Source organism: Blennius ocellaris (genome assembly GCF_963422515.1).
Source record: "Blennius ocellaris genome assembly, chromosome: 4".
In the NCBI taxonomy this organism is placed as follows: Eukaryota; Metazoa; Chordata; class Actinopteri; order Blenniiformes; family Blenniidae; genus Blennius; species Blennius ocellaris.
In genome coordinates this window covers 28,067,373-28,081,975 of record NC_137653.1, presented here as the reverse complement: position 1 = coordinate 28,081,975, position 14,603 = coordinate 28,067,373, and the positions used below count along the sequence as shown (strand labels likewise).

Here is a 14,603-nt window from a genome sequence, read left to right as displayed (position 1 = left end):
GTCTGAAAATGTGAAGGTTCCACCGAGTTCAGCTGATTGTTGGAGTCTTTCCCTCGAGGAGGAGAGCTGAAGTCAACACTGGTGGTTTTCTGTGTTTTTTTTCCTGCTATCCTGTTATTGTTGCTAAAACTGTTGCAAACACTGGACTCATGAGGTTTTCAAAGTGTGACTCAGTTTTTTTATGTGAGTGAGTAAAATGAATCTCTTACATTGTGTTTCATCTTTGCAGGACAAAAGCTCTCTGCAGGTTCACTTTAACCCTCACGCACATGTTAATGGTGTCAGAGCTACGACGTGATGAGGAACTGGAGCTCCAGATAGCCTGGTAGATCTGTCGGGGACCAGTCAGGGATGCAAAGATGAGGTTTGGATCTGAAGGTGAAGACATTTACGGCTTTCCCCACGCAACTGAGACACTGTTTACGTGACATTTCAAGTGAAAGCATTTTCGTGTTTTCCTTTGAGAAAAGTGTCACATTTACGCAGCAACATTTTGAAAACGTTTTTTCTACGGTAACAGCAGAAATGTTGAAAACGCTGTGGTTCATGTTGGGTCACTGCTTGGTGCTGTTGTTTGATTTGGGAATGAAACCACACACACGTGCATGGAGAGAACAATACGCTGTAAACATTAACAAAGGGAGTACACGGCACATTCATATGGACAGAAGTTGTTAGGTACAAAACCTGCAAGAATGAGAGAAGAGAGACAACCCCAGTATCGAGAGCAATAAAGAGTCAAAACAATAAGTCAGCTTGTACAAGGACAGAGAAATGAATTCACCTCAGGAGCTGAAGTTCACCGATCTGCCCCGATCTTCATTTCTCTGCCCCGTTTTATTCAAAGTTAGAGTAGGAGGTTACATTTTCATACACAGACAAAGCAGGTTAACACTGGTTTCCAGGCCTGTGTGTGTGTGTGTGTGTGTGTGTGTGTGTGTGTGTGTGTGTGTGTGTGTGTGTGTGTGTGTGTGTGTGTGTGTGTGTGTGTGTGTGTGTGTGTGTGTGTGTGTGTGTGTGTGTGTGTGTGTGTGTGTGGTTCACACAGTTGAAGCAGGAGTCTCAGATCAGACGTCCCCCGGCCCAGAGGCCAGAGACCTTGAAGAGTCTCAGAGTGGTACAGTTTCAATAATACAAAGACTCGTTCCCTTGCAGGTGTGAAACAGTGAACAGTGGTTATAATAGACATGCATGAAACAACGATAACTTACAAAATGTTAATTCCCATTATATCAAGTACAAATAATAAACATAAAGTACAAATTTACCTAACAGAAGTCCAAGTTGGTCCTGTTATTACGGTGACTGTTGACTATAAAACTATCAAGTCTCAGGAGAATGTGGACGAGGAGTCATGCCACTCTGCAGACAAACACTGTTGTTATTGTCCATCATCTACTAAGCATGTGCAGAACAAATATTTACCATCACCATTGTACACATGCATGAGCAGCTTATATGTTTCAATTTCTCTGCAGACTCCTTAGCATGTTAATATCTTTATTTGTCTACCAGAACATAGCGTGTCCCAACAAATGGAAGACAACCACAGTGCCTCAGCAGTGATATTGGAGTCCCACAGGGTTCTGTCCTCAGGCCTTTAAACTTTTCGTTTTATATCAATGAAGTACTGAGTGTCTGCCCTGAGCTTAATATATGGATGTATGCTGATGATGCTGTGCTGTTCGGTCAGGTCGTGGATGTTAGGACATTTACTGCCAATCTCACAAATGGCTTGAGCAAAAGGCATGACTGGCTTAGATAAAGCTGTCTCATGCTCAACTCAAAAAAGAAAGTCTGCATGATGTTCAGCAAAAATACAGTGAAACTCAAGGCAGATCCTTTGTGTTCTTGGAAGGTGAAGAATTGGAATTCATAACCCAGTTGTACAGTAGTTGTGCAGTTTGGGAAGTCAACATTTGCACAGAATGTGCTTTCAATCAAGGGCTGTTTGAGTTAGAACACTCTACAGAAAAAGTTAGAGAAAGTACCACCTATGTCTCATTTAGGAGACTAAACAACTAAAAGGGTCATATTATGCAGCTTTTCAACACTTTCACATGGTCTCGTTGGTACAAAAACCTTGTATTCAAGTTTAATGCCCCAAATCGAGCTTTTGCTTGATTTTCCTCCATTAGAATATTGGCTCATAGGAGCTGCATTCAGAATCTGCTGTGTCTGTGTGAGCTGGACAGGCTCCGCCCACACATGCCCATCTAAGGGAAGAGGAGGAAGTACTTCTTCTCGTTGTGCCATGTGCCAGAGCAGAGCTGCCTAATTGTTGGAGGAGTCAAAGCCTTAACTGAGATTGGCTAAACCTGCGATGACACTATATAGGGTTTGATTTCTGATTGGCTGGTTGGAGCTACACACTTTTTAAAATCTGGAACAAGCCAGGGAGAGAGAGGAGAGACTTTCTTCACTTCTTAGGTGCTATTCCAGGTATGGGGACGATTATTACTGTTGGAAAACCATTAGAAAGTGTATTTCCCATAATGTGACCTGTTTAAAGCGTGTCTTCTCAGTCAAAAAGCGTGTGACCACTAGGAGGTGCTTTAGTACACAGAGACATGTCATTTTCTTATCATGAGTAGGTGTGAGTGCGTAAGTGTGAGAGAGGAGGGAGGAGCGTGTGGGTAATATTTGGAATGTGTAATAAGGCACCTTCATTTTAGCACTTTAGGGATAATTGTTGAATTGCTGCATTGTTTTGTAATGTGGTATGTTTCTAGTCTGTGTTATGTCTTTACATGTATTGCAGTACTTATGTATGTTTGGTGTTTGGTGGTATCTTTTTACCTCTGCAGATGGAAATGAGCTTTGAGCTAAATCCAGCATATCTACAGCACTGGATGACTATTCAAATACTATGCACTGTCCAATTCAAATAAATGAATAAGCAAAATAAAAAATCACACGGTGAAAATGAAGCGGTTCATCTTGACATGAAGTCTGTTCCTGAATCAGCTGTCACTGTGGGACCGAGGCAGTAAAGGAGCAAAGTGGACCCATGGTTGTGTGGGATGCTAATGAGCTAAAGACAGAAGATGAGAAGCTTTAATCTCCGTCATGTGGACTTTTTCCATCAAAGGAATGAATCAATGATTCAGTGTGAGACATTAAAACAGGCAGCGCACAGAGAATCATGTCTTAATAGTTCCCCTGCAGCGTAAGCTTTCATTTTAAATCCAGTGAGAGAAAGTCATCCCCAAAGACATTATTTAAATACATTTGTTGAAAACACCTTCATACAAGACACATAAACTATTTTTAACACAGAATCTTCAGCAGCTCCTCCTGTTCAATGATCCTTCACAGATTCCTCTTCTTTCTCCGCTAACTGAACATCCTCAAGGTCTCAAACTGTCGCTGTGCCCCTGCAACAAGTAAAGTCCCCCTGCATTCCTCGTTCTCCTTTTTCTACTCCTCTTCTTCCTCATTCTCTCCTGCTCTTCCTTTTCATCTCCGTCACCCTCCTCTTCCAGGAGCCGTGGTGTCCTGTGTTGATCATCAGGTGGTTCATCTGCTGAGCTCAGAGTCATCACAGCTCTTCACAGCCTGGAGGTTCATGTTTCAGCACCACGGTCAGCTCCAAGCCTGCTGTTCCTCCTCTCATCCTCCTCTCCCTCACTCCTCTTCTTCCTCCTCTCTTCTTCCTCTTCTCCTCCTCCTCTCCTCTCACCTCTCCACCCCCTTCTCCTTCTTCCCTCCTCCCTCCATCCTCTTCTTTATCCTCTCCTCCATCTTCTTCTTCCTCGTCTCCCCCCTTCTCTCCCCTCTCTTCCATAACAGTGACAAAACCTCCAGGTACAACATGAACTGATGTCATTTATTGGTCTGTTCTACCAGGCTGCACCGGGCAGCCTTGACTCTGTTGGTTTCTCAGTTAGTAGGTTGCAGGTTCAATTCCCCCTACCCGCATGTCGACGTGTTATCAAGCAATACAGTGAACCCCAAATTACAAGACTACAAAATCCACTGAACCTTACAGAATAGACTGAGGGCCTTGCATGGCAGCCACGTTGATTGCTGGGTGAATGTGTGTGTGAATGGGTGAATGTGAAGCAAACAACAGTGTCAAGCGCTTTGGGGACTGCTCCAGCATTTATCATTCCACTTGTGATGTTTCCAAACAGTGTTGATCAGTTTCTTTCCCAGTGGTTTTGGTCTCATGTCCAGTGATGTTTGACTCAATGATGCTTCCTTTTCCTGTATTTTAAAATCAGGGTTGATATGCCTTTGTTATTGGAATAAGAGTGTTGACAGGATCCAGTTTCCCCTTTTCCTTTTTCTTATAGGAGTTGATCCTATCTGTTGGTACATGAGAGGGACACTAATCATCCAATGCAAGGCTCTTCCTTTTTCTGTTGTATCCATTGTTCCTGTTCCTCCGGTGCATGACGTCCCATCAGAGCCGGCACTGGACCTGCTGCTGGCCACACTTCTGTTTCAATCTTTAACGACACTACAAATGCTGTCATTAGGGTCAATATCATCCAAAAGCTTTGTACAAACACCAGTACTTTTAATGTCAGTGGAATGATTTCCATTTGATTCAACCCTCCTTTCATATTTCCAGTAAAGTCATCAGTGAACATCATCTTTGCTTCAAACCAAGAGTCTTGTTTAGATTTGTCCCCATGTGGCAACTAAATAAACCTCAACAATGTTGTACTTCTGAAAAGTTACTATGTTGCATTAAACCCGTCATTTCCGTCAGATCATTACCTTTATTCAGTTTAGTCTTCCTCCTATATTATAGTTTCTATAACAGTTCATATCAGCAGGTCCTTCTGCAGTGTTTTTCAACCTTTTTTGAGCCAAGGCACACTTTTTTCTTTGGAAAACTCTGGAGGCACACCACCATCCGAAAATGTTAAAATGTGAAGCTCTGTAGCCTCTATTAACAATATAAAGTCATTCTCATCAAAGTTTTATCAACAGGAATCAAATAAATACAGAAAAAAGTATTTCCCAATTTCTTTTTTTATTTGTACTCCCTCAGTGTGAAACCTGGACCTGATGGATGAAGAGCTGAGATCCTGGTTCACATTCTTCCTTTTCTAAAACTTCTCCATCACTGTCACTGACACAGTACTTTGATACAAGATGGTAGCAGGAGGTGGAGATTAACCACACTGACGTCTGTTAAGTTTCATTTCACCAGCAACGTTCTGTGCTGCCATCTAGTGGTGAAGAGTATTGTAGCATCACGGAGTTGGTCGCTGCAGGGCATGATGGGAGTTCAGGTTATGTGTTGCCGGAGGTTATTGAGGGTTATTGTTGGGGTTGTTGTGTGTGTTGATTTGTGCTTGTGTTGTGTTTTTGTTCCTCGGTTCAGATAGTTCATTATTTCGTCTAGTTTGGTTTGTTGGATGTTGGTGTGAAACCATGAGTGAGAAATGTGTTGTGTGGAGTCTCATCCTGTTATGAAGTTCCAGTTGTGTGTGTTCATGTCAAAATAAAAGCTACTGGTGATCAGCTGGCAGAATATAATCTCAACTCAGAGCAACTCTACCACATGATTACTCTGCTCTCTCCTCTGACAGCAGCTGTGAGAGTAAATGTTTTATTAGACAAACCACAACTGACCATATTTCAGCACAATAGTTGAAAAACACTGGTCTAAAGGAATTAAGTAAAAATAATTCATTGCAGTAAAGTAGTTTTTGGGAGTATCTGTACCTTACTTGAATTTTTACATTCATGGTGACTTTCATGTCATTACATTGAGAACAAAAAACTGAATTTTACTCCCCTGCATTTATACTGGACACCGTCATTACTCACAACAAAATAAAATGTGAATATAATTGTATATAACTTGATTAACCAGACTGTGTGTATTGTTACGGGCTTGGCCTGTTGCCTTTAATAATGATGTATTCTGGGAAATGGAGGCGTAGCATGTCTGTTTACTGCAGGTGTGTGCCAGGTGTTTAAACCACAGCATTCACTTAGCCAGAGAGCTCAGCTGGTCAGAGTGTGGAGCTAATAAGACCAAGGTCATGGGTTCAAGCCCCATACTGGATTCTCTATCTATAATGAGCTCTCTGTAATAGAGAGAATGACTCAGTATAGTTTTGTTTCTTTGTACTTTTACTTTTGATACTCATATAAGTACATTTTATATGAATTTGCATATGAAGCTTAAAGACTCTTACTCAAGTAATTCATTTTTGGATGACTTTCAATTTTCCCCGAAGTCGATTTCAAGAAAATCTGTACTTTGACTCAAAACCGGCTTTCAACTCCTTTTTATTGCATCGTCCTTCTGGAGACAGTTCGACAAGCAGGGTAGTCATTTGTGTGTCACCCAGCTGACCCCAGAGCAGCCGGCCATGGAGCAGAGCAGCTGACCCCAGAGCAGCTGACCACGGAGCAGCTGACCACAGAGCAACTGACCACAGAGCAGTTGACCACAGAGCAGTTGACCCCAGAGCAGCTGACCACAGAGCAGTTGACCACAGAGCAACTGATCACAAAGCAGTTGACCACAGTGCAACTGACCACAGAGCAGCTGACCACAGAGCAGAGCAGTTGACCACAGAACAGTTGACCACAGAGCAGCTGACCACAGAGCAGTTGACCACAGAGCAACTGACCACAAAGCAGTTGACCACAGTGCAACTGACCACAGAGCAGCTGACCACAGAGCAGAGCAGTTGACCACAGAACAGTTGACCACAGAGCAGCTGACCACAGAGCAGCTGACCACAGAGCAGTTGACCACAGTGCAACTGACCACAGTGCAACTGACCACAGAGCAACTGACCACAGAGCAACTGACCACAAAGCAGTTGACCACAGTGCAACTGACCACAGTGCAACTGACCACAGAGCAACTGACCACAAAGCAGTTGACCACAGTGCAACTGACCACAGAGCAGAGCAGTTGACCACAGAACAGTTGACCACAGAGCAACTGACCCCAGAGCAGCTGACCACAGAGCAGTTGACCACAGAGCAGCTGACCACAGAGCAACTGACCACAGAGCAGCTGACCACAGAACAGTTGACCACAGTGCAACTGACCACAGAGCAGAGCAGTTGACCACAGAACAGTTGACCACAGAGCAACTGACCACGATTCGTCTATTTGTCTGTTTTTGTGTCCTTTTCTTGTTGGTTCAGTTTTGGGGAAATGAAGCCATGACATCATTTGAGCCGATATGTATCTTGTCCTTGGCTTCTTAATAAAGACATTTAAAATGTTCTGCTTCGTCACCTCTTTTTAACGTCATGTGGCTGACTGTGCAAATCTGTATTTTTAGGTTAAGCCAGACTTTGGAAACTGGAGAGATTTTAGGTTCATTATTCTTTACAATCCCTGCTCATTTCATTTCATTTAGAGAACAATAAAGAATAAAGACTACTGTTATTTTGGAGTGATTTATTTAACAACGAAATGCACAAAATTCCCTCTAATGTCACAACTCGGCTCGTTTAAGACATTTTTATTCAAAAGAAGTTGATTTTGTGATTTTATTGAATTCAACTGATACACAGACTGTTTTCTAATGTCCTTCCAGGCAGTGGCGGCCAGTCCAGAGGACAGTCTAAGGCCATATTTACACGTACCCTGGTATTTACAGAAACTGATATTTCTCTGAATTTGGGAATTGCACTGTCATCTGAAGATGGGCAGACGGAGATTAATTTCGCAATATGCAACAGAAGCATCATCGGCGATCTCTGTGTGAGACCCTGGTTTACAGTTTACTGTCAAGATAACGGATCTTGTGAAAGCGGGGCTTGTTTTTACATTTTCCCGTTACATTCTAACGGCACAATTAAGAGGAGCCTCGCTTCTATCGGACCGAACAAACAAACCGTGCGCTGAAAAAACCCCTGAAATAACTTGCATCATTCTTGACATTGTGTATTATCCAGGATTCTGATCGGCGAGCAGGGGCTTCATGCTGATCGTTACACTGCCGCCTTTGTCATGCTCATAGCAGCTTTGAACCAGCTGAACATGTGGGTCCATGTCAATGAAGATTGTTTTTGTAAACATAGAAGGGGAAAAATCGTTTTTTGTAAAAACCAGGATACAAGTAAATATGTCCTCAGCCTAATTTCTCTGTTTTGTCTGGTGTTTATCCACAAGACCTTTAGAATCAACCAGGTGAGACAGATGTGCTCCTTTACATTGTTACATACACATCTCAAGCCTGAACACTACAGAAACATCCGACGATTCTTGAAACTGTGTGTCTATTCACACGACAGCAGTGGATTGAAAAGGCCTCCCAAGCTAGAGGTTTGTGAAAATGCTCATACGTGGCCTCAGTCCTGCGTAGATGACAGCAGCAGTGATGCTGGTAATTGTTCTGCACATGCTCAGTAGCAGGACAATAAGAACAATGATTGCTACGCGGTGTCATGACTCCCAGTCAATGGTCTCCTGGGACTCGGTAGTTTTATCGCTGACAGTCACCGTAATAACAATCCAACTTGGTGGTCTGTCCACGGGGACGTCTGTGTTAATGTTTAGAGCCTGCTGTTCTCTGTACACATGTGTATGTGGTTTTATTACAAAAACCACCAACAGCCTGGCGTGGTAACTACAGAATGTTCAGTCTTTCTGCCATTGCTGTGTAAATGGACATCATTTTCAAAGAGTAAACATGAAGCTTTTCTGAAACGAAAACACCAAACGGTTTCGTTTTTCACTTGAACAAAAATCTTGACCTGTTGTTCAGGTGTACGGACACATTCAACTTTTCTCACGTCTCATCTGTTAACATGAGTGTGTTTTAAGCAACACATACATTCTCTGGCTGTTGAGGACCTGGAACATCATGGACCTGGAACATATCGCCAATGGTGACGTACAACCATCAGCATTTTACACTGCGGATCAGTTTCCTGGTGTTTCACGTTACATAAGAATCTTCAGATTCAGTGTGAACGCGTCGTCTCCATTCAGCCTCAGACTGGGAGGGAGGAGCAGACACTGAGAGTGGGAACAGTCCACAAACATGTCGGGAAGCACAGTCATTACACACACACACACACACACACACACACACACACACACACACACACACACACACACACACACACACACACACACACACACAATGAAAGCCCCTCACTGTGCAGGCAGTGTGTCTTTCATCATGCCCTCCCCTGAGCCGAGCCGAGCCTTGTGGGAGCAGCAACACACCGTGGATCATAGTGTAACATGACAACACCAAAATAACATGTTGACATGGACAGAAAATAGCAGGAGCTTTTAGTGAGCGCTGCAGGGGCCATCTGCTCCGTGAGCAGAACATCACGACGATCTGAAGCAGAGCATGTTAGCGTGTCCATTCTTTTCTCACAGCCACAACAACACGACGCGTCACGAGTGGCGGAGGCTGATCCAGGGACACGGCGCGGACTCTGAGATGTTTTAAAAGTCTTTAAAGGGGCAGACCGTCCGGCTTCATCAAGGGAGATAAACTTTTAAAGTCGACTCCCAGCTCTCAGGGACTGATAAACTGCACGACAGACTACTTCCAGGTTGAGGGCACAAAACCAGGAGTCGTCATCTGAGGGATTTGTGTCCGTCCGACGCCGTTAACGTTAGAACGAGCTGCTGGAAACAGTTTCTTTGGACATGTTGGTCGAGGGAGTTCTCAAATGTTGTCACAGAGCGTTACAGTAAATAAATCGGACAGAAAAAAAAAAACTGCTGTGGAGGCAGCTGAGGAAACAATGTCTGTGCTGCAGCTGATCTGAACATTTTCAGACACAGTGAAACACACTGAGTGTTGTAGATTAATAATCAGCACCAACGAAAGCCACAATCTGGAATCAGATTCCATTTACATGAAGCCCAACGTGCTTCATGTATTGTAAGTCTGTGAGAAACCATCCTCAGTGAGTAAATGGTCTTCTCCCTTAAACGATGTGTAAGTTAATGTTATTTTAGGATGCGTAATGAAATAACTGGAAATCGGGGCCACGGTTAGTTACCAGGTGACCACTGATAGTCAATACTGCTGTTTAGTACTGTGACTAGATTTACAATTAATACACTTTCATTTTATATCACGTTAACGAATTATTTATGTTGTGCAACCATTGTGGAAACTCGACAAACACTTCAGAACAGTGGCAGAGTGAGTATGAAGACAAGTGATTGATAAAAATGACAACTAACTTTGTTAATATTGCAATGAAAGTCCGTGTGAACAACCTCAACCTCTGTGTGAACTGAAGCCTGCAGCTGGCAGAGCTTCTGCATTAAAACCTTCAGTACGTCTCCACTCCTGCTGAACGAAGCAGCTGTCGAACACAAGCTGTCACTTCTTCACGTTGCATTCATTCATACAAAACTGTGCTGGCTGGATAATTCTCGTGACGATCAGTCTGATCAGCCTTTCAGTCTTTGCTCTAATAGAAGAGATCATAACACATCACATATTTCACATGTGTAACGTCCATGTAACCAGACTGAGGCGCCATTAAAGATGCTTGTATGTAAACCTGTGCATTAATGTTCTGCAAATTCAAAATGACTGAATTTTAATAGTGATTAATACACAGAAATAATCCATTCAGAGAAGATGTCATTTATTGACAGCCCCATTAATATGAATGAATTCGCAAATAAACATTGGTGAACTCTTTTGGTAAACAGTGACAGCACTTTTTAATAAAATATAAAAGTTAGTCAGTGGAAGCAGTTTATTCAATCTTCAGTAGATGTTATTTCTTCTCTGCCTATTATTTTTTTCTTTTTCAGTAAATTGTATTTCTTTTAATCTGTTCAAATTACCAAAGAGTTTCTTGGGTTTATTTTTTTATTGTATTATCTTAGCCTGGAGTTTAATCCCTGACTCAGTGCTTGTATTTATTGCAGATGGCATTACCATACTGGATGGATGTGTGTCTGATATCGTCCAGGTCTTTCTCAAAAACTTCAGACAGGATGTTATTTATCTGTTGGAAGCGGAAGCTAAAACACCTTTGTATTATAATTATTTAAAAATAATCTGTGAGCCTGAAAACACACTTTGTTATCTGCTGGCCCCCTGATGGAGCAGAGAAAGGAGATTGTGACGTGAGTCCCAGACGTGTGTTTGTTCTCCTCACTGATCAGATTGAAGGATTTACAGCAGCGTCTCGCACACTGAATCAAATGCCTTGGTTTTTATGTAGGAAGAATATTTCTGGATTATTTCAAGCTTCAGAAAGCCAGCAGCTGTATTACACGCTGCCTGATATAATGGATCATTAACCAAACAAGTGCTCTCATTAAATCTGAATCCTGAGCCGCATGTGAATTTAATATTCATCAGTTGGATTGGATTTTATAGTGCAAATCAGAAAGCGGATATTTCTCAATTTATACATCTTAATGTCACCGTTCATCAGGTTTGCTTCAGATTTGTCGGACGTCACTGGATCTTAGTGAGAGAGGTAATGGTCAACAAACTGAAATTCTGCTGGGGGAAACTGCATGTTTAGGGTGGCAGCAAAAAATAAAAAATAAAGCACGGTTATTTATAAGACAGTAACACCATCTAGTGAAGTGTTTGTATTGCTCACTATCACAGATGATGTTCACTCATTGTACAGTTGTTGTCGTTGTGCATTGCAAAAAAGGAAAATTGTAAGTTAGATTATCTAAAAACTGATGCACAAAACACTGAAGCGGGTTGATCAGGATGCGTGAGGTTCACTCATTTTCTGAAGGTTTTCTTTTCATATCCAGCTGTGTAATCATGTTAAACTTGGTTTTGTTGCACTGCCTCAATGTGGCATCGCCTAAACCACATCCTTCACTTCATCTCAGCAGTTTTTTTACAAACGAAATCTGGCTGAATTTGCTTTAATTATTATAAGCCGGCGTAGGATCCGGTTAATAGTTTTTGAGAACATTAAAATTCCTCAGAAGCTAAAAAAAAAAATGGATAATCAAACATGAACAATAAATGCCCCTCATAGACCAAGACTGTTCAGGACAGTTTGACCTGCAGCATGGAAATATCTGCTTTGGACCAAAACATAATCATTTCTGATTAAGATATGACAGAAAAGTTCATCATGACTTAGTGAATTATTTCATTCAAATCATCCATACAAATAAAACTGAGAATGAAAATGTAATTGGATATGTCATAATGGGTTTAAAGAAAGGGACAGCATGTTAAAACTACACACACACACACACACACACACACACACACACTGGATGAAGGCAGGTTCACCAGGACAGGTCTCCATTATGTCACAATGGATCAATTAAATACTTAAAAAAAATAAATAAATAAATCTCAAAGTCAAGACAATCACGGATGAAAACCAGAACATCAACAAACTGCTGGTGGAAACTGACACACGTGACCAAGAGAAAAGAAACAGCACTGGTATCTGGACGCAAAAAGACGTGGTGATCCTGCACTGTGTGTGTGTTGGTTCAGTCTCTCTGTCTCTCTCTCGCTCTCTCTCTCTCTCGCTCTCTCTCGCTCTCTCTCTCTCTCGCTCTCTCTGTCTTTCGCTCTCTCTGTCTCTCTCTCTCTGTCTCTCTCTCTCTCTCTCTCTCTGTCTCTCTCTCTCTTCTCTCTCTCTGTCTCTCTCTATCTCTCGCTCTCTCTCTCTCGCTCTCTCTGTCTCTCTCTGTCTCGCTCTCTCTCTCTCTCTCGCTCTCTCTCTCTCTCTCTCTCTCGCTCTCTCTGTCTCTCTCTCTCTCTCTCTCTCTCTCTCTCTCTCTCTGTCTCTCTCTCTCTCTGTCTCTCTCTCTCTCTCTCGCTCTCTCTCTCTCTCGCTCTCTCTCTCTCTCGCTCTCTCTGTCTCTCTCTCTCTCTCTCTCTCTCTCTCTCTCTCTCTCTCTCTGTCTCTGTCCTCTCTCTCCTCTCTGTCTCTGTCTCTCTCTCTCTCGCTCTCTCTCTCTCTCTGTCTGTCTCTCTCTCTCTCTCTCTCTCTCTCTCTCTCTCTCTCTCTCTCTCTCTCTCTCTCTCTCTCTCCAGCCCTGTGACACCTGCAGTCCACCTTCATCCCCTGCAGTACTCCTCGTAAACGCTGGAGGCCTGCAACACTACCACCATGCAGTCCACGATGGATGGATGGATGGATGGATGGATGGATGGATGGATGGATGGATGGATGGATGGATGGATGGATGGATGGATGGATGGATGATGAAGATGTGTGCAGTGGGACATTGTTGTGATCAGCTGTCCCTCACTGAGTGGAAGCAGCTTGGCTGCACATGTCCTGTCCCTCATGTCCCCTTGTGGACGTCAGAACCGCTTCCAGTCACTTGTACCCAGGAAAAGCGTTTTCTCAGGGAGAAGGTGGTTCAGGCTGGAGGCAGCTTTTCTCCCTCCGGGTGACCGATCGGCATCGCGGGGCAGGTGGACCCTCGGTGAGGCTGTGAGGTTGTAACTCAGGTTCCAGCGTGTGGATTGTGACTCGCAGGTGTTTGTGAGCGCAGCTCCGTGCGGAAGCAACAGTTGGCCGCGAGCAGAGAGGAGAGGAGAGGAGAGGAGAGGAGAGGAGAGGAGAGGAGAGGAGAGGAGAGGAGAGGAGAGGAGAGGAGAGGAGAGGAGAGGAGAGGAGAGGAGAGCGCTGCTCTTCCCCGGGTCTTTACCCCCTCTTTACCCACGTCTCCCCCCGGGGTCTCACCTTCTGCTGCCTCCGGGCCATGTCGGTGGGCTGCTTGGCGTTGAACGGGTAGGCGATGCAGCGCATGACGAACACGTAGAGCTGCAGCCTCTTCTTCCTCTCCTCTTCCTCCCTCTGCATCTTCTCCAGGTCCTCCTTCTCCTTGTCGCTGCCCACCGACGGGCTGGGGCTGGCGGGTCGAGCCCCTCCGCCGCCACCGCCGCCGCCGCCGCCGCCTCCTCCTCCTCCTCCTCCGCCGGCGCCGCCGCTGTTTCCCCGGCCCCGGGGCTGCAGCCCCCCGGTGCCTCCGCCGCCGCCGCCGCCGCCTCCTCCGCCGCCGTGGCCGTCGGCGGCTCGGCCCGGTGACAGCCGCGCTCCCCCGGCTCCGTTCTTCGGAGCCGCCGCCTCTTTGCGCTCCACCTCCAGGATCTCATCCCCTTCCTCCTCGCTGGAAGACGGATCCAACATGCTGCCGGAAGGACGGAGGACGAAGAAACACTAACAAAGTGGGAAGCAAAGAAGAGGAGAAGCGGCGAGCGTCAACCAGGGGGAGGGTCTGGGGGAGTGTCCAGGGGGGAGGGAGGGCAGGGGAGGGCCGGGGGGGCAGGGCCCAGGGTGGGGGGTCTGAGGAGACTGGGAGAGGGGTTGGGTGGTGGGAGGACGGCAAACTGTTGCTTCTACAGCAAGAGGAAAGAAAAACAAGTGGATTCAATCAATGGGAGCAGGAAGACGAGCGTGATGGAGAGAACAGAGGGAGGAGGGGGCTCCTGCCTTTCAACTCCTGCATAGGAGGAGCTGTGAGGAGGAAGAAGAGGAGGAGGAAGAGGAAGAGGACGCGCTGACCGTGGTGCTGAAACCTGGAGCTTCCAGGATGTGAAGAACTTGATCTGAGCTCGGGAGGAAGAGGAGAGGACGAGGAGGAAGAGGAAAGAGAGGAAGATGAGGAGACAAGAAAGAGGAGACGAGAGGATGAGAGAAGGGGTGGGGGAGGAGGAGTG

The 14,603-nt window shown here is 44.7% G+C and overlaps 1 protein-coding gene across 1 annotated transcript in view; it reads right to left on the bottom strand.

The window, feature by feature from the left end:
- The window catches only part of cadpsa (Ca2+-dependent activator protein for secretion a), a gene marked incomplete at both ends in the record, with an annotated part of 181,796 nt that extends 167,723 nt beyond the window's left edge, over positions 1-14,073 (bottom strand). Inside the window, one exon of the mRNA XM_080495890.1 lies at positions 13,627-14,073. Coding sequence (XP_080352016.1) covers positions 13,627-14,073 — 447 coding nt within the window. The remainder of the gene's footprint in view (positions 1-13,626) is intronic.
- Positions 14,074-14,603: the final 530 nt, after the last annotated feature.